The sequence below is a fragment of the Nelusetta ayraudi genome, unplaced genomic scaffold (assembly GCF_046127955.1).
Source record: "Nelusetta ayraudi isolate G7.1 ecotype Tasmania unplaced genomic scaffold, CSIRO-AGI_Nayr_v1 ptg000042l, whole genome shotgun sequence".
Taxonomy (NCBI): domain Eukaryota; kingdom Metazoa; phylum Chordata; class Actinopteri; order Tetraodontiformes; family Monacanthidae; genus Nelusetta; species Nelusetta ayraudi.
Genome location: NW_027466092.1, coordinates 6,948,899 through 6,970,875, shown reverse-complemented (window position 1 = coordinate 6,970,875; position 21,977 = coordinate 6,948,899). Strand labels below are relative to the sequence as shown.

Below are 21,977 nucleotides of genomic sequence, written 5' to 3'. Positions count from 1 at the left end.
ATGGGCTAGAAGCCCCAAATTTGAGGTGACTGTGTCTTGAGGGATCCCGATGAACCTGCAAGTGGCCCCATCTCTCTAGGACAAAGTTGACTTTTGACCCCATAGACTTGCATGGCATTAGGGTTAGCGATAAGGCTGGAATTAGGGTTAGGGTTACTGCTGGAATTAGGGTTAGGGTTTCGGGTTTCCTCATGGGCTAGAAGCCCCAAATTTGAGGTGACTGTGTCTTGAGGGATCCAGAGGAACCTGCAAGTGGCCCCATGTCTCTAGGACAAAGTTGACTTTTGACCCCATCGACTTGCATGGCATTAGGGCAGTGGTTCTCAAACTTTCTCTATCACCCCCCACCTTGAAGGAAAAATACCCCCCTCTCCCCATCCAGACGTGACTCTGCGCCCCCCACTTTGAGAAACACTGAGTTATTGCAACATGAAAAATCTGCGTAAAACACTGCGGTCAGAGAGGGAGGTGGCCATCTGGTTAAAATGTTATATCGAGTCATAAAATGACACTGGTTTCATTTCTCATATGTATCATGTCTGTGCCAGCCTTGTCCTACTCTATCGCTATTTCAGAGAATATCAAGAATATCTTGAGGTAGACAGTGGTATAGCTTTCAACTTATTCCAATTCACAGTGCATGCTGAAGGTTGAAAAATGACTAAATTTTGTCCATCAAGAGAGTCTATGAACATTGTTAAATTAAGCTGTATTGTTTATTTTCCTCCCAGCTTAAGTATAGAATCAAATATAGTGCAATATTAATTTAATCTTTACAATATATACATGAACAAAAATGATTATTTTCTTTTCCCCTTTGGCTTGCCCTTTTGATTTTCATGGTGCTTTTAACCCCTTAATCAGTAAAATAGCAGCATTGTTGTGGTCCTGTTAAAACCAAATTACTTATGAGGCAGTAGAACATCAGGTTGAGGTTTATATCTGGCCATACCTGTTATCGCTTTATTTTTTAATTTTCTAACATTTGTAGTCCTTACAATGAGAAGAGCCTAATTGAATTTGGCCCGCAGGGCATTAATCTCTGGGCTTGCGTGGTCAGAGGATGGAAATTGGATCTAGGTAATGTTTTTACATGTTGTAATTAAGGTCAAAAAGGGCAAGACTAGGAGAAAATGCAATCTAGTAGGAGGTATGTAGGGGCATATACAAAGGAGCAAAGGAAAGGAGAGAACACTACAGAAACATTAAGCAGTGACATCAACAGCAAAAATTATAATACTTGTATAGTTGTATAGGCAGACCAAAAAATGCTTGTTTGATTAACCATATATAAATATATATATATGTATATATATATATATATATATATATATATATATATATATATATATATATATATATATATATATATATATATATATATATATATACAGTATATATATAAAAATTAACATTACAAAAAATGTTGGTACAGATTTGGTACAATCCTATGTGTTTCTCAGTCATTTGTCCACTTAACATAAAACCTGGCAAATGCTGAGCTTCTGAAGTCTGTAATGACCCACCTGGTTTTTAAGCTTTTCCATGAGGTGGTCTAACTTGGTACCAGGTGCTATTTTAGTAACAAGTAAGCCTTGTTGACGTCCACAGTGTGCTGATTGGACAGGGAGAGGCTCACACAGTGATTCATGAGATGATTCACTCCTCTACAAAATTCCAATGAGCCATTGAAAAAAACAACAAACAAGGCCTTTTCATTGAAGTTGATGAGGAAAATGGCTTGCTAATCTGTTCCATGCTCAAATGATGAGGTACAAAAATTAAAAGTGAAAGGGACTTTAATATTAACTTTGACTTTTAAATGTATGACATCATGGGACTCTCTTGACTCCACCCACAATGATGCCGTACTCACGCTATTAGATCAATTGAGCTCATTGACGGTATAGAAAGATGGACAGAGTCATAGTGATTTCACCTATTGGTTTGTGAATATCTGATCAGAAGCCATGAGATAGATTTCATGGTCAACGCTGTCTTGAACTTCCAGTTGGTTTTAAAATCAAAATTTTGCATGTTTCAAACACTCATGCACCTGTGGGTAAGCCAACTACATTTAGCTACTAAGCTTTAGCCATGACAACAACATCTCCTTCCATCATATGATGCAGTCATTGGATGTGCCATGTAGCGCCAAAAGTGTGTAAAGGAAAAGCACAATTTGGCAATTTGGCAGCCTACTCTGTGAAATGTTGAATTTTTATTTACTTACTAGATTTTTACTTTGTGCGAGTATGCATTAGGATAAGGTGGAAAAACTGTATTGATTGATCCACAATCATTTACCTTAGCAGCTCGTTGACTCACACATCCTGTAGTTTATGTAAAACATCTGAAATTGTAAGTGTAGTTAGCAGTAAAGGAAATTTAAAGCTTTTGCAGATATGAAAGGATTAAAATTCACAACACACAAAATAAAGATAATGTAAGAGAAATAGAGAAAGGAGGAATATATTGTAGCGTCCCCTCTCGTCACAGGCTCGGAGACGTTATTTTGAAGGCTGGAACACAGGCTACTGTGGGCCGAAGCCAACGCCAAAGCAAAAGCAAAAGAAAAAAACTTGCTTCTCTCCCTCACTCACTGTCTGTCTCGCACTCACTTCCGCACCAGCACCCGCCGACATCCCCCCTAACCAATCACCGAGTGCTGCAATCACGGAGCAATGGTTACCAGACGACTTATAACAGCTTCAGAACATAACAGTGAAAACAACAACTTAGCTGAGAATAGAACATAAACACAACAATAATTCACCCAACCGTTAAAAAAAAAAAAACTTTTCAAAGTCCCTCGCCCTCGAGGGGGCAAAAACAATCATGCAGATGGGTAGGGGGTTTGCGGGTCATTTTTGGCCGCAAAGTCCCCTGGGAGAGTGCAGACTCAGAGCCCGCAGGACCCACCCCAGAGAAACTGTCTGGGGCGTCGGAGCATCCGTGGGAGGCAGGAGAGGAAACAGAGGCAGTGTCTGTTGTACTCTGTAGTCCCGGGATGGGCCCTGGAGCGGCAGAACCCCTGTATGGTGCCAACCTGTCCCGATGCAGGGCAACCTTACGTCCCTTCAGTGGAAGGCGGACCCTGTACACGACCTCACCGAGTCTCTCAATCACCTCACAGGGGCCCACCCATTCATTGTCCAGCTTTGGACACCTGCCCTTCTTCCTCTGGGGGTTGTGGACCCAGACCAGATCTCCTGCCTCAAATTGTCTCCCTCGAGCCCTCACATCTTAATTCCTCTTCTGCCTCGCCCCGGCAATCCGCAGCTGGGCCCTGGCGAACTCGTGTGCGGACTCTAGCCGATCCTGAAGCCTCCTGGCATACTCCGTTACTACGTTCAACCAGCCTGTCGCTCTGGGGGTGAAGAGGAGTGGTTCGGGTCTTGTAGGAGCCCAGTTTTTCGCACATGACTGCAAAAAACGCGGGATTCAAAGTTCCTTCCCTGGTCAGTGTGAATGACCTCTGGTGTCCCAAACCTACTGAACATCCCCCGTCCATGGCCGTAAGGATGTACCGGTTACCGCTCTCCGAGAGGGGAAACTGTCCAAGGACGTCAATCCCCACTCTTTCCATTGGGGCGCCCACTGGGAACCGTTGTAGCTGGGCACGTGACCTGTCTGTTGGGCCCTTGCGTGCTGTGCACTCGTCGCAACAGCGACAAAAATCCACCACATCTCGTCTTTGTTGACCCCAGTAAAAACCCTGGCGGAGGCGACGGAGTGTTTTGCCAACACCAAAATGCCCGCACCCTGGGGTCCCATGCACTGCTTGAAGTACAACTTCCCACAAAACTCTTGGGACCACCACCTGCCACCGGACTGACCGTGACCAGTTCCCTCCACCCTCTCTGCAGCAAGCCATCGCACAGACGCAGGTTCTCGAACATTAACCAGAGGCCCCTGGTGGCTCGAGAACACAAGCCAATCTCTTCATAGGGGGGGCGACGCTGCTCCAACACCCATGTATGAACTGGGGTAATGTCGCTGCCCTCGCCCTGCTTGCGTTCCCACTCCATGGCATCCACAGCCGCTATCCCCTGGTCAGCCAACATTGCTTCTATCCCCACCACTGCACATTTTGCCTCTTGACGGAGCAACTCCTCCTCCTGCGCCTCCCTCTTCTCGCAGTAGCGGCAAGCATCAGCAACACACGGCCGGCGGGATAGCCCGTCTGCGTTCCCGTGCTGGTCACCCGGTCTGTGGACCACCGTGAAGTCATATGCCTGCAGTTCCTCAATGCAGCATACCAGCTGGCCCTCCGGCTCCCTGAAGGACATGAGCCACTAGGCAGAGTGGTCAGTCCTTACAGTGAAATGGAAATCTCCAACGTAGTACTTGAAGTGTCGAATGGCACTCCGGGGGGACCTAAGGGCTGCCTCGAATGACTCGCCGTGGACCAGGATGTCATTCAGGTACACGACACACTCCTGGCGGGGAATGTCAGCCAGCACCATGTCCATTAATCTCTCAAATGTGGCAGGAGTGTTGCAGAGGCCAAACTACCACAGGCCACCACTGGTAATGAAGGCAGTTTTGGGTCTGGCCTCAGGAGCGAGGGGAACCTGCCAGTATCCACTCCGCAGATCGAGGGATGAGAACCACGCCGACCCTCCCACTGTGTCAAGGGTCTCGTCGAGGTAAGGAATGGGGTAAGGGTCCTTCTTCGTAACCTCGTTCAAGGGTCTGAAGTCCGCGCAGAACCGCCAGCCTTCCTTGAACCTCTTGGGGCCCATGACAACGGCGGAGGCCCACGGGCTGGTGGACGGCTCAATGAGTCCTGCCCGCTGCATTTCTTGCAAGGCCCTAACCGCTGCTGCCTGCTTAGCGAGAGGGAGGTGTAGTGGTCTCATCCTCCTAGGTAGAGCGTCTCCTGTGTCGATGTCATGCTGGATAAGGTCCATTCGACCCACGTCGTTTTCTGACAGCGAAAAACAGTCCTTGAACTCCAACAGAAGCTGCCACAGGAGGCCCTGCTCCTGAGGATTCAGTCCATCGCAGTTCTAACCGCAAACCTCCCTCACTGCTGCAGTCCTCTCGCTGGCCTCATTCGGTAAAGAAGGTGTGCTTTCAGGACTTACATCCAAGTCGGGTGACCCAGCGGTAGGTATTGGCGCACCGAATAGGTCGGATGACTGGCCCGCCGGCAGCTCCTGGTGCTTACATACTCCGTCAGTGGAAGTAGCCTCCACCAGCAGGGGATCATACAATGGGTCACACGCGGAGGTGTTGACGACTGACTCGGTAGCCAGCACTGCACTATGGTGAGTTAGTCCAACTGGGACTGCGCCCCGACATCTGGACAACATAGCCATCTGGAAAGGTAATTGTCCCGCCCTTCGTGTTGAAGATACAGCCCAATGCCCTCAGGACGTCCAACCCCAGAATACAGTCCTCCAGGTCTGCCACCCACACTGAGCAGCAAGCCACTTCCCTCCCCAACCCGAGAGTCACCTTTGCTTCCCCCACCATGGGCGCCCGCTCTCCTGTGACTGTCTTGAGCTTCATGGTGGTGGGAAAAACATCCGTGCCTGCCCCCACTTTTTCTGGTTTTATCAGCGTTGCCGACGAGCTTGTGTCGACCAGTGCCCTGCACTGAACCCCCCCAGTCATCTGTCCATGTCTGGCCCAGCGTGACAACCCGCTCCAGACAATCTTCACCTGCCCGAGCCGGTTGTACTGCCCCCTTGCTAGTGGGGTGTACCCCACCTTTTTTTATCCCCGCAGGGTTGGGACACTGTCCCGGGGATCCGCACTGTCCCATCTATGCGGTCCCCGCCCCTTTCCCCTGCTTTGTGGACAACTTGGGGCACTGTCGGATTGGATGGCCGGGTTCTCCACATCCCCAGCATGTTCTTTGGGTTTGCCTGGGGCTACGGTCCTCCTCCAGAGTGGCAGCTCGCACCAGCTCGGTGAGCTCATCCGCCCAGCCAGGTGTAGCTGTATTTAGCTCAATTCCACGCGCAGCCACCACCTCAGGGTGTTTCCTGGAACGGTCCTTAGGGCCACGGCACACAAATCTCCCTCTCAGTCGTCAGTTCCAACGTCTGCAGGATAGACTTGGGGTGTGCTAGCAGCAAGGTCTGGGTCCGCAGGTCCGCATAAGTGCAGTGAACCAGACCTTCAATGTCGTTGGCCAGCTCTCTCAGCGGCTCTCAAGGACGCCACTGCCAGCTGCACAGCTCAGAGAGCAGCAAACTAGCAGCCGTGCAAGACCCAAATCTTCTCTGCAGCGTCCCAACCAGCGTGTCATAGTCGCTACATTATTCTGGGCTCAACAGCAGCAAGCTTGATAACGCATCCCCAGTGAGGCACATAGCCAGTTGAAGCACCTTCACCTCGTTAGACCATCTACCCGCCCGGGCCAGCAGCTCAAACTGAGCATGGAAAGCTTCCCAGTCAGCCTTTCCGTCATACCTCAGAGTTTTCACCGGGGGCAGAATGGCGTCCGCGGTTACGGTCGGCGTTGTTCTCACGCGGGCGCCTCCGTCATCCTCGGAGCGGCTGGAGCGGCGGAATCCAGCCTTGGCCGCCATCTTCGCGGTCATCGCTCTCACTCGCGCTTTGTGTTCCGCCGTGCTACCAACTCCGGCGGTGGCAGCGGAGTTATAACAGCTCCGACCGTGGTCCTCCTCCCGCTTGACTTCAGAGTAGCCCCACGGCAGCATCGTTCTCACAACACACAAATGCCGCCCGGCTTGCGTTCACCCAGCAGCGAGGAAGGCATAGTTAACTTCTGACACCAAATGTAGCCTCCCCTCGCGACACAGGCTCGGAGACCATAGTCAGTTTCCTGGCTTTATTTTGAAGACTGGAACACAGGCTACTGTGGGCCGAAGCCAATGCCAAAGCAAAAGAAAAAGAAAAAAACCCGCTTCTCTCCCTCACTCACTGTCTGTCTCAAACTCACTTCCGCACCAGCTCCCGCCGACATCCCCCCTAACCAATCACCGAGTGCTGCATTCACAGAGCAATGGTTACCAGACGACTTATAACAGATAGCTGAGAATAGAACATAGACATAAGAAGAATTCACCCAACCGTTACAATGTACATATATATATATATATATATATATATATATATATATATATATATATATATATATATACATGTATATATGTATATATATATATATATATATATATATATATATATATATATATATATATATATATATATATATATATATATATATATACACACACACACAGTATATATATACATATATATACACACAGTATATATATGAAAAGAATCACACAATTTTCTAAGGACAGCAACTGACCAAAAACGCTCTTACAAGCACACAACGGTAATTACAAAGACTTCCAAATGTGAGAGAGACGGAGCTTATCTCTGTTCTCGCTCAGATCTTCCTGTCCGTTTCCGCTTCTAACTTAGTCTTGTCACCGTTTGCTTCGTCTTTATCGTTCTCCCTCTTCCCCAATCTTGTCTGCTCCCCCAGCAAAAATAAATAAATAAATAAGTAATCAAAAATCAGTCGCTGAGAGGGAACTGATGAAGACAGGGATAGGCGGAAATGGAGATGGCGAGGGGGGGAAGGAGAGATGATGCCCATCAGGCGATGAGAGTAACATGAGTAGAATGATAATGACCAGCGAGCCCTTTCCGCCGCTCGGTCTCTCCGCAGTTGTGGTGTCGCGCTGAGACATCTGCGGAGCACGCTTGTAGTGCGATGTCTAATCTAGTGTCTACCTACATATCGCCTCTACATTCTCCCACACAGTTCAACATTACAGACGGCACTGTAACAAAAAAAAAAAGAAAAAGAAAAAGAAAAAACCCTTGAGGGACCAGAAACTCAACGATTGGGTAGCATCAAAGGGACCGGCACACTCTGAGAATTAATCATCTCTTCCTATGACACACATACACTTGTGCGCACTTATTGAGATGAAACGGCCTGGCTTCGTGTCTTCTTTCTACAGTCTTAACATTGTTCGGTGGCATAACGCTCATGAATGCGCACTCCGTGATGAAAGCATCTCCGGCAACGAGGTTTAGAGAGCCCGGTCCAAACCGCGCTCGTGCACCACCCTCCCTCCTCTCATGTCCTCGAAGAAATTCAAATGTAGACTGCAGCGAAATTGAAAGCTGAATAAGTAAATTTCAGGCCGCATATTAAATAGTCTTTTCAGGAGGGGAGAAAAAGAAGCTATGGCTGGCTGGCTAGAATGGAATGTAATGAACAAAAAATAATCACACGCTTTTTCTCTTTTTCCCCGTCCTGGGGAAGATGATGTTTGCGCATTCAATAAATAAAAAAGGAGGCGAGTTAATCTCTTTGGTGGGAGAAGACGGCGGACTAATGAAACATGTTGACACATGTATTAGAGGCTCCTATAATTGAATAAGGGGATTTGGTAGAACATTTTTAAGATATGTGGGGATTTAAAGCAGAACAGAGGCGCAGAGGCCGACTGAGTGAAACCAGCAGCCCCAAACATGGCCCTCTCAACCCCCCCACCACCCCATCCCACACCACACCCCATTTGTCATAGCTTTTATTCGTCTTTATGTGTGTTTCACATATTTTTGTATCTCTAACACAAAACATTACAATAAAACAGTTGTGTGTGAGCATAAAGATCAATCAGCCATCAACAGCCAACAGTTTTAATGATAGAAGACAGGAGTTCATTTAAAGTGTGTAAGTGGCTCAATTTAAGACTTCATAAAAAAAAACGCAATCTTAGCAGATCACTAGCAACATGTAAACCAACAATACACACAACAGAGAAGCGTGCACTCGCAATTTGGCTCCCCTTGTGTGGGATCTTTGTCCATGAGACCCTAAGTATACATGCATAAATCACTTGATTCTTCAAGCATGTGCTAGTTGAGCAATGGACAATCCAAATTTGTCAGAACTCCCTTTAGAAGTCAGATTATAGTCAAACTAAGCCAATAATTTGCTTTGGTCAAGCTACATGCAAACATAGTGACTTTGGCTCTGATCTTAACTGTTCGATTGTAACACCCCTGCTTCCTTTGCGCCCCGCACATCTCCTCTAATCTCCCCCATGAATGTGATTTAAGTAATTGGATTTACTAGAGGTTGGAGTTATCGTGTCGATGACTCACAGGGCACTACATGTACCTTTAACGACAAATGAATGTCCATAACTGACCTTGGGTTTGTGAACTGCTGGCCGGCAGCATTGAGGGCAGAATCAATTGACACTTAAATTCAATTCATCTTTATGATAAATTAGCATTTGAATCTAATAATTCAAACACAGGAGGCAGCCATTCATTTAAGATTAGTTGGCAAAGCGTGCATACCGAGGAAATCCAACACATCTGCTAAGGGAGTCACTGCTGTATTTCTTCTATATTAATTATGCCCTTAATAAAATAAAAAAGAAATCAACATCAACTTGCAGCCTATAAGCATCTGCAGATCAAATAAAGTAATTGGTGCTGTAGTACATGGAAAGACGTACTTAAAATGTTTGCATAAATGTTGAAATTCATATATATATATTCATTTTTACTGAACATGCATAACGCAAAGTATGTTACACAAATGTCCTCTGAATCTCCGAGAGCGAAAGCAAACCACTTTGAGTCTGGAGTGAAACAGCTCAGCATGTTGCATTCCTTCTTTTTATTTGTTTCTATTCATATCTAAATTCAGTTTGGAAAACATCCACAAAGAAGAACTTGTCCTCCTCATGACTTTCTCGGCGTCCCTAATGAATGCCAGCTATGTTTATCCTCAACTGGGCGTAATTAGGCAGATGATTTGTGTCGTGAAACGCTTAAACGTATCACTGAGGCTTTGTGCGGCAGGATGATCTCCGTTTGTTGAGATGAAAAGCCACCGCCTGCTGTCTGAAGTGCTTTCATTCCGAGTGTTTTGCCCTCGTTGCATGAAGGTGAGCTGTTGAATCAGTCAGACGGCAAAGCCTCCTTCTCAAGCAAGTTAAAGAAAAAGAAAAAAATCACCGGTTTCATTTAAAACAAACAAGCACCAAAAAGTAATCTTATCTGATGGTGGTGCATTTTCACATCACACAGCCGATGGAGAAATGCAACTTTTTTCAATACATGTGTTCTTTATTATTTCTACTATTTCTAAAAGAGAAGTTGCTGCGGCTCTTACAAGCATAATTGAAACAAAGTTCTTTACCTTCATTCTGCCCCTCGCCTATTGTACTTGATTCACGGTGCAGTGGGGGGGTTGTGTTCATTGTAGCATAGATGCCAGGCAATGAGGCATGAGGAATAAGCTCAGATCTCTCATCCCCATTTCATTCTATGTGATTTTGCAAGATGTTGTGGGAAGCAGAAGAATTGTTCCAAATACATCTGTGTCTCTCATCAAGCGCATAACTAAGTCACCGAGTTATCGTCTTACCTGGCAGGAGAAAAATAAGACAGATGATACAAGTAGATGAAAAACAAGGACTCACTTTGTCCAAAACATCAGAGTGCACTGTATACTGCTGTATAGTGATAGTGAGAAAGAGAAAACTGGACTCAAAGGAAACAGTGGGACACCAGTTACTCAACTAGCCTTTTGTCTTTATTTTGACTTACTTCATGTTGACATTAATTGTAAAATGTGGATTTTATTCATGGAATTTTGTCTTTTTTTATGTCAACTTTATTCTCAAAATATCGAATTTAATATCGAAATTTCAACTTCATTCTCAAATTGGAAACTTGAAAAAAAAATTATATCTAAATTCTTTTTTTTTCTCTTCCAATGGCATTAATCCTCTTCCGTAGTGTGTGCACTGTGAATAGCTGTGGATAGCAACTTTTCTTCTTTGCCGCTCTAAACTGCAAAGAAAACAGGCATTCCAGCCTGACTTTCTGAAGAGATCCCTCCGAATAAAACAAAGCCAGTCTCTTTTTAGTGAAAGCTGACTACTGACACATGAAACAAGCCTGATTACGTGTGAAGCAGGGATTGTTTCAACTGCACTTTTCTTAAGGTGCCTCTTTGCAAGATTTTTTACAACAATGCCCCCCTAAGGAAATTTGGAGCAGAAACAGTGCAGAGGCTGTGTGCTTTTTCTTTCATGTACTCCTTTTTTTTTTTTTTGTTTTGCAATGGTTGTCCACATTGAGCTTCTGCTTTACTTTACTTTACTTTTTTTTTTTTTTAAAGATTTATTTATTTAACTGCATCCTGCCACACTGCCTTCTGTTTGATTTCCGGTCCCCCTGTTAATGCACTGTCAGAGAAAGCCCAGCCCATGCTGCAAAACAGTGGCATCCCAACCAAGCGCGAGTGGACAAATGTTCTGTAAACATGCACAAGGAAGCAGAAAACTCTCTGCAAATCCTGTCATAAAAACAGAGCGAGAGCAGGAACAACAATGAAGTGTTTTCAAGGACGGTGCTGAGAACAACACGAAGATTGAGATTGTAAAAAGCGCTTTGAGATGTCTATGTGATTTAGCGCTGTACAAAGAAAAGTTGATTGATAAAAAAAAAAATTGATTGAGCTTTGCCACTTGTTCAAATTTAAATGTGTGCAGAGCTCTTTTTTTTTAATCTAAAATGATAAAGAGAAAGATTGCTTTGAAAATGAAAGTCAGTCTAGAAACAGTCTCACCGCCGTTCAGTGAATAAGTGGCAGGGGGAAAGCGTAACCCATTCTTTTGCATAACCACCGTGGTGCGTTTTCAAAACATTTGTCTGTTTTGAATCAACAATTTGTCTGGTCATGTTGTCTCCTTGTTCCATTGCCTTTATTCATGATTGTGTTGGGAGACTACCTGCACACACAAAAAACACGTTAAATGCATTTATTGTTTGTTTTAGGGGTGTCAGTCGATTTTTAATCGTGATTAATCGCATAGTGTTCTGGGTTAACTCACAATTAATCGCAAATTAATTGCAAATTTTTTACCCTGCTGTATATGTAACTTAACAAGATATTTATTGTGTTTCTTTTACTCTAGGAAAAATTGGAGGGGACAATAATAATTTCTTTGTGGAAATATTCTATTTATATTATCATTGGTACATTCCAAAACGATTACATATGTGGCAAGGTGGAGAGGGCCCAGGCGGGCTTCGAACCCCAGACTCCCGGGTAATTAATCACGCGTTAAAAAAGAAATAGTGCCGTTAAAAGGAGTGGGCGTTAACGTTAACTTCGACAGCCCTAGTTTTTAGTCAATGAATTTCCCATCGGCCTCCCTCCGAAGCAAACCAGCATGAGCATCATTGGTTAGTCAGCCTTACAGAAACACTCTGACCCATCCAATTAATTGGTTAATTAATCAACTTATATTAATATCAAGTGAATCATTTAATCAGGCAAGAGTTACTCACACAAGCCATTAACTCTTGTGGCATTAATGCGTTAATCCAGTCACATCTAACTGAACATGCACTTTAATCACGGAGAAACAGAGTGGACCTTCACAGCAAATCGCTCCAACATCTTTTTCACCCTCCTGGAAAACAGCGAGGCAAACTGACGTGCTGTTGCTGCTGTTTAAGATCCCTGAGCAGTAAGAGCAATTAACATTATGTCCCCCACTGTTACAGCCTTTATTTCTTTTTAAACTATTCTTCCTGCAACAACCTATGTCTGCCTGCATGGCATTGTACTTTATTTACACCAGGAACGGCTGATCTCCACCAGTGTGTTTCTGAAAACTGTGGCAAGCAACATCAATTAGAAGCATATAATTGGTACTATTTTATTGTCAAAGATAATTTTGCCTAATATGGGTCCTTATATTGGGTGAAGAACAATGAAAATGAAAACATCAGTCATGACTATAAAAACTCTTGACAGTGAGTCTTATTTGTTCATGTACTGGCACATATGCTGAATGACAATAATTCCCCATGAATTATAACGTAGTTGTTTCCGTCAGTGTGAAAAAAGACTATTTATCGTGTCATTTTTTTACTGTCACTCTCAGTCTATAATATTCGATCATGCCTTAAATGTGCAGACAGCAACAATCAGAATCACATCGGGGTTTTGCTTTTTGCTTTTGTTTTTTTAGTAGCTCTTGGATATCATCTCCATTCTCCCTCAAGGAAAAACAATTCAAGTTGTATCTAGTGTTTAGCCTCCACATTTTGCTCTTGACAGACGTGCTTCAACAGCCTTAATGGCAGATTGAAATTACACATTGTTCTTGTGGGAGCTTTTTAACGTCAAAATGGGGAGTGCTTCAGCTTTTCTTCAGCGGGGGAGAGGGGCAAAAACGCTTGTTTAATGACATCAGTGATCAAATGTGGTTGTTTTTTCATCTGCACTGACAGCTTTGAGACATAAAGAGAGGCTCATTACAGGGGGGAAAAAGGGAGGCGGGGCAAGCAGAACTTGGCTATACCGACTGACATTTCACAAGATAAAAAAAACTCAGAAGCTTTAATCTGCGAGTAAAGACAATGGCATTCCCAGTTAATTATGCCACGTTCAGTTTTCTGATTTAGTATTTCATATATATCAATGTGTGACTGTACCCAAGCGTTTGCGTTGTGAAGGAGCACTTGAACCACGGAAGAGGTATAGACTGAGGGGAGCAGAAGGGGATTTGGTGAATTACCAGGCTGCAGCCTCAGCATCCAGTCCAGAGGATTAGAGCAGGGACTAGGGTCCTAAAAAGAGATGTGCAAACAGGGGAAGAGGAGCTGTGTGTGTGTGTGCTCAAATGTCGCTCTCAAGCCGTTACACATCAACTTAGAGGCACGACGTCATATCACAGCCGGGCACCTTCAAGGTCACCTGGCTGCACAGGAAGTGTTGCGTGATAAGTCGTTTAAAATAACAACAATCTACCACAACAGCAGACATAGCATTGGGAAATTGTGTGAATTGACTTTGATTATAGAAAACACCCCTGCCCATTTTCTCCACATGAGGCATTAACGACAGATATTCACAATTTTGACCAGAATATGTTTTTTTTTTCCTTCACTCCATAATTTCTGGTTCACCCCAGCAATCAAAGAACACATTGATGGTGATCATTCCAACCATGAGTCCTATTTTCTCCAGGGAGGGACGTCCATACACGCTGGCTGTGTACCAGACCAGGAGTTTTTTTGTTTTTTTTGTTTTAAAATCACTGTCAAGTAACAGTTCCTGTGCCACTGTTACCTGGCAACACAGCTTTTTCCTGCCTCTTAAAGATGCAGCATATGCATTGAAAGATAAAGTATGGAATGGATGTAGAAGGGCATATAATCAATTTTTCCACCACGCCAGTTAAGATATTTAGCGGAGATGGTGAAAGTCATCGATTGGGAGGAAATATATGCATGCTTGTGAAGACAAAACAGTTATATTACGAACATAGTTAAACAAACAACTTAATGAAATGACCTTAGGTTAGTAAAACCACTCACTTTGTTACTTTTGTTATCACTCAATTTACTTAAATAGTCAACAGCAAAAAAAAAAAAAAAGTTTTTTTTTATGATTTCAATATAAGAACAACTCGGTAAAAATGTGCTTAACCACATACATTTTACTTGATTGTTAATTTAATCTAATTTCATTTTTGCTTTCGAGCAGAATATACAAGAATAATTTATTTATTTATGTGGGGGTTTTTTGTACAGAAATAGAGCAAAACAGTCACTTTTTATTCTAAAATTAGATAATCACATGAATTATGTAATGTCAGTTGACATAACATAAATTACCATCACTGGACATCCATTGGTTAACTTAGACTTATTAAATAAGACAACTGCAAATCAAAAATCTCATCAGTGTCAGCTTCTACTCTGACAGCTTGCTGAGGTTATCGACTGTCGCGTTGTAACACCTTCGTTATATGAGAGATAATGCCCCAAATTGACCATTTTAACATTACACATTACTACCACCTTTGTCCAAAGGGGTGGGTTCAGACTAACAACAAGTAGAAAAAGACAATATGAAGTTAGACCATGAGCAAGATGTGATTGGTGACTACTTATAAGTAAACATGTGAAATGTGGAGGCAACTGATTCTCACTATAAATCCATTTCAGTCTTTCAAAAGCATGTGTTTCTGCTGAGTTTACATGTCAAACTCATCTTCTCATTAACAGATTGTAATTGCTCCTATGCAACGTAAATGCTCTCAAAGTCCACATACAAACACGTATCTTTGGCAGAACTTGAGTTTTTTTTTCATTGCACAGTGTTTCATTAAAAGCAACTCGGGTGGGCTGTAGGACATGTCGTGCATTTTCTTTTTAGCATTTATTCTTTATAAAAAAGGACATTTTCTTATCAGACAATTGTTGAGTGTGGTGTGGGCCAGACCTGGGAAAAGCCCCAAAGAGCATGGTACAAGCAATTGTCAGGGACTGCTGAAGAGTGACGGCAGAAGAAGAGATAACGAAGCAGAATAGGAGCAAACGCTTAGGAATTTATTTTCATTTATCTCCTCACTTGTTCAAGGAGGGTTGTTATTCCTGCTGCAAACGTACCGATTTAAAAGTCAGCCTAGCATGAGTTTTGGATCATTGTTATGCATGGTATTTGGGTAACATCTTCCCACTCACCAGTAGGTATTCACACACTATGACACTGCTGAAGAGCTTCATTAAATCTGCAGCCTTCAGGGCATTTTTCTTTTATCTTTGGTGGCATCAAGTGTTCTTTTGTGGTGTCAAGGCATTACATCCATGTTCCCTGGCAGAAAATTATTAAAAAATGTATTACTATGTTTTCAAGTGGAGTTTACAAAAACCAACACAGCTCCATTCGGTCCGTAGATTTGGTCTCATTAGACATGGCATGGCAAGATTATTTGTATAGCACATTTTCAGACAAAAGGCAGTTCAAATTTGTATCACACAGGTGGGACTCATCAGGTTCCATATGTTCACACTAAATGCATGATGACCAGGGAGCAATAGAGCCAAACATGTGTATGAAATACCACATAAAAAAACATAATTAAAAGTAGTATGAAATGAATTTAATAATATAGGAGAATAAGAACCATAGTGTAAGACACAGAAACTGTTGCTAGCAGCCTGTTGGGCTGTGCCTCGGGGTCCTTGCAGTGATCCAGAATCATTAATTAAACAAGGACTCCACTGCTTTGCGTCCAACAGCAAAAATACCTCATGACGGCTATAATTGTTGGTGTGTCTTGCTGTGGCAGTATATCCCATGGTATTGAAAGTTGTACAAATATTTTTTTTTTAACCAATCAAAATTTTTATTTGCCAGTTTTGCCTGTCAACACTTCCTGCTGACATACTTCCTAGCTTTCCTCTTGAGTGTTGCTTATAGTCAAAACAGAGAAGCATGGGACACATTTGTCCAGGGACGTGAACAAAGCAAATACCTTTTTTTACGCTGGATTTTACACTATGTGGTTAAAACAAAGATATTTTCTCTGTGTCTAAAAACAGTTGGTTAACTAATTTTTAAAGTAGATTTAATTGGACCGTACACAATATTTAAAAAAAAAAAAAAAAAACTCAGATATTGAAACTGAGAATGAGTCCTCAGACCTTGACTGTGAACTCTGGCTTTGCCTACCAGATGTGACATATAGGTCACACAAAAATGCAGAATGCTCAAATGTGAAATGTTCAGATCAAAACTCCTCACTCGAGGGGAAACAGTGGGACGCGGGTGAGACTGCTTGGTTTCTGAGTCCGTTTTAGAATCTGCTGGTGCAGTTTGGGGCACTCAGGAACGCTAACATGTGACAACTTAGAGGAATAAATGGCGCTAGCTTGCCAGATACGACATCACAAGCCCAGATGATTAGCTATAATTGAACATGCACATTGTTGTTGTTCGTCTGACATAGCTATTTTCAAAAGTTTGCGAAACAACGCTTGGCTTCGTAGGACGCAGGTCATCCGATGTTCTCGTGGATGCAGTAGTTTTGTGTGTTGTTGTCGTCCGCATGGTGGTGATTTGTCGATATGTATAGCAGTTCTCAAAAACACACATTGATTCAAAAACTATACACAGATCTTTTAACTGCAGCTTGATATGTGCATTTTGTGTGAAAATACTCCCCAGCCAGCATTGAATGTGTAAAAGCCTTTAAACTGAGGCCTATCGATTGCATCCAATCCTCTGGTTACCTTCTCCACTACTTCCTTCATCTGCTGCTGAGTTCTTGTGCCTGGCCTGAGGATTAAGAGCGAGGCCAGTCTGGCAGGGCACCCTGCCCCTGGCTCTGACTGCTCTGGCCAGGATGTTCACTCCTGCTGCAGTGTTGATGGGCTTATTTTCACCTCAGATAAATGGTAGTCATCTTCCTTCTTACGGTGACACCTTGTTTACAGCCGACAGAGAAGGGGAGATCTTTTGCAAAAAAAAGTGGGCTTTTTTTTCTTTTTCTTTGTACGTTCGGCAGCTCAGTATTTTTCCGATAAAACAGCAGAATCTGAGTGCCTTTAAATTATGCTCTTGTCTTTAGTTCAACAAGTCGCTAACAAGAACACTCAACTTTGATTTTTGCAGCGCATGCAAAAGCGACCATTTGCTTAGCTTTCCTTTAAGAGAGAGAAAAAAAAAAAACTTAATTGCATTTACAGCCACGTTGAATTGATTTTTAAAACCCACTATATGCTGGCTGCATTAGTTAACACCTGCCAACTGGTGGAGCAGCAGCAGCAGCCTCACCACAATTAATAAGAAATCTGACCTAGTGGCATGGATCAATGTGTGAGATGAAAATTATTCATCTTAATTAAAACATGTATTTTTTATCATATATTGGGCTTGGGAGAGGATCCAAAAGCGGTGGTATGAATCTGCTTCCGCCTGTCCTTTTATTGAGCAGATGGTTAGATTTACATGGTTTTCCTCTGCCTGGTCGACTGTGCTGCGACACAGCGCTGCAGTGAGTAGCGCTGCCACCTCACACCAAGAAGGTCTTACTTTGGATTCCCACTGAGAACCTTTCTGTTTGAAGTTTGCCCTGTGTCTGTGTGGGTTCTCGCCAGGTCCTTTGGTGCTTCGTCCAAAGACACCAACATTCGACTAATTGGCAATTCTAAATTGTCTGCTGTTTTGTTTGTCTCTCTGTGTCGGCCCCGCAATAAATTGCTGTTCATGTCATGGTTGTGCCCTGATCAAGCCTCCCCATGACCCAAAGTGCAGGAGAAGGGTTAGAGTTGGATATCTGTGTCATTTCCATTGCACTGCGTACCAAAGATGGTACAAAAACTTAAACCGATGTATCAGATGTTTAGGACGATGGATTCAGGTTCTTCTGAAACACACTGATGCACATTTTGATCTGCAAAGAAAGAAAGGGCTGCAGAGGAAATTTCTCAGTCTGTTGCCTGAGAATTTCCCTTGAAAGCGTCCCTGTTAGCTGTGAGCAGCCTCCCTCATTTCAATAAGTGGCTCAGCACCGAGCTCTTCGTGAGAGGTAGCACTCCGGAAGACACACCGTGTAATGCTAATTGCTGTCAGATTTTTCTTTTCTTCACTCTCCAAGTGCACCTTTTATATTGTGGCGTGATCTTTGCCTATATTTGATAGGCACATGTACTTCAGTGACATTTATCTTTGCTCACTGAACTGATCCAATTTCTCTCTTTGTCTCTCCTCTTCTTGGCCTGTAGGTGACTCCTCTCAACTCGGTGAGTAATCCGCTTTTTGTACCTCCCGCCTCTCACGCATAATCTGTTTCATGCAGTCACCCTGCTGCCACGACGACGGCAACAACTGACAGTTTAGTGGGGAGTGGGGTGGAACTTTACTTTTGAAGAGCTGCAAAGTGTTGCTATCGCCACCATCACTCATCCGCTCTTGTTGTTCTCGACTTTCCCGGTTGATCACGTGCTTGACAGGAAGTTGGCTTTTTGGGCGAGCTGTACGTTCACATGACAAATGGGCAAAGAAAGAGACTTAACTATGGGTTTCTATGTTCAAGTCAAGTCGAGTGTATCACGCAGTGGTAATAGATGTGTGGGTTTTTTTGTTGTTTTTTTTGCAATTGATTAACTTTTGATAAACATTTGTGTTTTTCTTCCTTCTTTTTTTGCATAGCAATGAATCACAGTGCAATTCTGCTTTAAGGATCTGGAGTTTAATGATTACTTCCTTTGTGAACCTTTTGAAGTGTGGGTATGACTAATGTTGTGGATTACACACAGTGATTTAGATGAAGCACTTTAGATTTAATGATTCCGGTGCTGCTGTGTTTATGATGCTGTATTGAAGTTTATTTATACCATTTTCTGGCCCTCTGCCACCAGTAGGTCTGAATGGTCGCACCATCACCTTATAATCTGCCTGTTTGAACAGATCATTTGCTTGTATTTTGTTATTTATTTATTTTTGACAATGCACTTCCTCACTGTTATTATTATATCTACACAAAGCAATCGCCACTCAAAGCCTTTTTTTTGTTTTGTTTTGTTTTATTCATGCAAGCTAATGAAAAAGAAAATGCAAAGCGTAGATTAATTCCACTCCCCTATATCTCCTATATGTTGCTTGGTGCTCCGCTTCAAGTGCTGTGGACCATAGATGTAATTTTCAACACGCGGACGTCGTCTTTATCTGTAAATGTGCTGACAAGTGACAAGTGTGTCGGCTTCCCATCAGCTCATCATTTGAAATGGGCGGGGGTTGGGAGACGACGTGCAATGGGAGACGGGAGCTGAGACGGACGGGCTAATGGGGCGTATCAACACCTCATGCAAACACTACGGAAAACCAGATGAGTGGGGTCTTTAAAAAGTCCCACTGGCAGCACTTTGCTGTGCCAAACTTGTGCTTTTGTGATGTCAGTGTTATCGCTTGCCTCCCAATAATTAGCTTTTGTCCTGCCACGCTACCTGCTTTGCATTGCGAGCAGCGATTTGTGCCATTGAAGGCTGTGTTGCGGGTAATGAAGACCATAAAAAAATGTCCGGCTGTCCTTTCAGTCTCAATGGAAAAAGTTTTTTTTTTTTGTTGTTGTTACCATTCGCTTCTGTTTGAAAATGCGTCGTGACATTTCAAGCAGGCCGTCTGATTCTTAAACATAATAGTTGTGCGTGTCAAGCTAACTATAGTGCGCGGCTAAAAAGACGCTGTCCGCCAGCTCTGATCCCGTCTGAAAACTGAAGTGGCATATTGTCTCTCCTGTCGCAGACTGACGAGACGACTGGGGGTGGCGATTTGGTCAGGGACAGCTCCAGGGTGTAGGAGCAAGTATTCATTCAACAGCACCAGATCCATCATCCGCCCAATACACCTATTCTCCAAAGAGATGGGAGGAAGGGGTGGGGGGGAGAAAAACAGATAATAATAATTAAAGAAATACCACTAATTAAAATTTAATCTGCGAGGCCGGTGCAAAATGACTTTCATCTTCATTAGGACCACGGGGAAAATTCTGTTCTGGTTTTTGCCACGCGAGCTGAATGCGTGTCGGCCTGCCAGTTCATAAGAACTCTGCCGTTTTTGCTTCACTGGATGTGCACATTCTCAACACCTCCGTGCGCCCGCCAGAAAAACAAAAGGTGCCAATCAGAGAGCAGCTTGTGCATTATTTTGTTGATGCTTCCAGTTTGTTGTTGCAAGGTCTCCACTTATTTGAATTATTTATGCATTCCAATGAAGTCAGACAAAATGTTGCCAAGCCTTATTGTTTAAGTGTGAACACCCTTCCCTCCATTATGAATGATTGCACCAAGGTTTTGTTCAAAGCCGTTTTGTTTTTGTTTTTCAGTTGTATATAAGAAGGGACACCACACCTTCCTTTAGATAAGTCTTGCTATTGGACAGTCAATTCGCAGAAGTGTATTTTGCCGCTAGGGGTCAGAGGAAATGTCTCTCAGACACCCAGGCCTGCAAGTGGACCACAAGGACAGATTTTTCTGCCACTGCTGGATTTGGATTTCGTTCCAACTCCAGGAAAAATGGCACTGGCAGACACACAGACGTGACTGAGTACATGCGCCCGTCCGCCTCTTTCACCCTCGTGCCTTGTTCCCAACCCCAGCTCAGATGATTAGCATCTATTTCCCCTCCCATCCCATCCCCCCACCCCCTCCACCCTCCGTCTCCCCGGCTTGAATGCCAAACCTCGGGCCAGTCAGAGCCGGCAGAAGCCTCTTGAAGCTGAGGCTTCTCGCCACACGTCAACCTCAATGCTCAGTGAACCACGCGTTCACAAATTTTAAAAGGAAATGAGGGATTCATGCTGTCTGTTGAGCTGCACATTTTGATGTTTTTTTTAATTATTATTTACTGAGCTCTCCAAAAGTTGAGAGGTTAATAAATAATGTTAATAAATAATATATAATATATGTAACTAAATGCATTATTATGTCTAACATTCGATCAAGTCACACGATTTGCTTTTATTTTTGATAAAAGGGTTTTTATTTAGGTATTTCGCAGGCCCTTCATGCGCAGGCCCTTCTCTAAAAGGCCCCATTCATTTCCGTATATTCCACCTTGATCCCTGAAAAAACAATGTTTTGTTTAATTGCACCAACCTGATGTTTAGAACTCACCTCACGTCCAGTCACAAACGTGGAAATGAAATAATATAAATGATGAAGTAAAAAAAAAAAAATCTCTGAACACACATTCAGAATTTAAGCCAGCCTCCATTTGGTGACAAACAGTGAAACCCCGGAAAGAGTCCAACAGAATCATTGCAGCGCAGCCCAACAACAGAGCCTGTGGCCACATTTACATACACGAGGAGGGTGGTAATGAGATAGCTACCTGAGATAATTGCTACTTAACGTGTCCAGCTCTTATCTCCTACCACAGGGATCCAGTTTAACTCACTACAATTAAACAGCTCCCCATTTGCTCCATTTAAGGCACCATTTGTGCCATTTTACGCTCCACTGTCTTTTAACAGAACAGTGGTGTACACGCAGAGAGAGGGCCAGCTGACAGGGGAGTCACACGCAGATTTATGGATTCCCAAACAATCGTCTCAACGCGGGTATGCAATGATAATTCAAAGCCCTTGTTTGGAGTCAGATTAACAGAGCACACTGGCCTCATGCCTCCTGCT

General features: G+C 43.4%; 1 protein-coding gene across 8 annotated transcripts in view; it reads left to right on the top strand.

Moving 5' to 3' along the window:
• nrxn2b (neurexin 2b) overlaps positions 1–21,977 on the top strand; it is a 488,522-nt gene that overhangs the window by 73,065 nt on the left and 393,480 nt on the right. For 7 of the 8 annotated variants that reach the window (XM_076033939.1, XM_076033942.1, XM_076033936.1 and 4 more), the window contains exon 3: positions 18,571–18,588. The exons of the other annotated variant lie outside the window; for it this stretch is intronic. In XM_076033939.1, the coding sequence (XP_075890054.1) occupies positions 18,571–18,588 (18 nt within the window). The remainder of the gene's footprint in view (positions 1–18,570; positions 18,589–21,977) is intronic. 8 annotated transcript variants of the gene reach the window in all.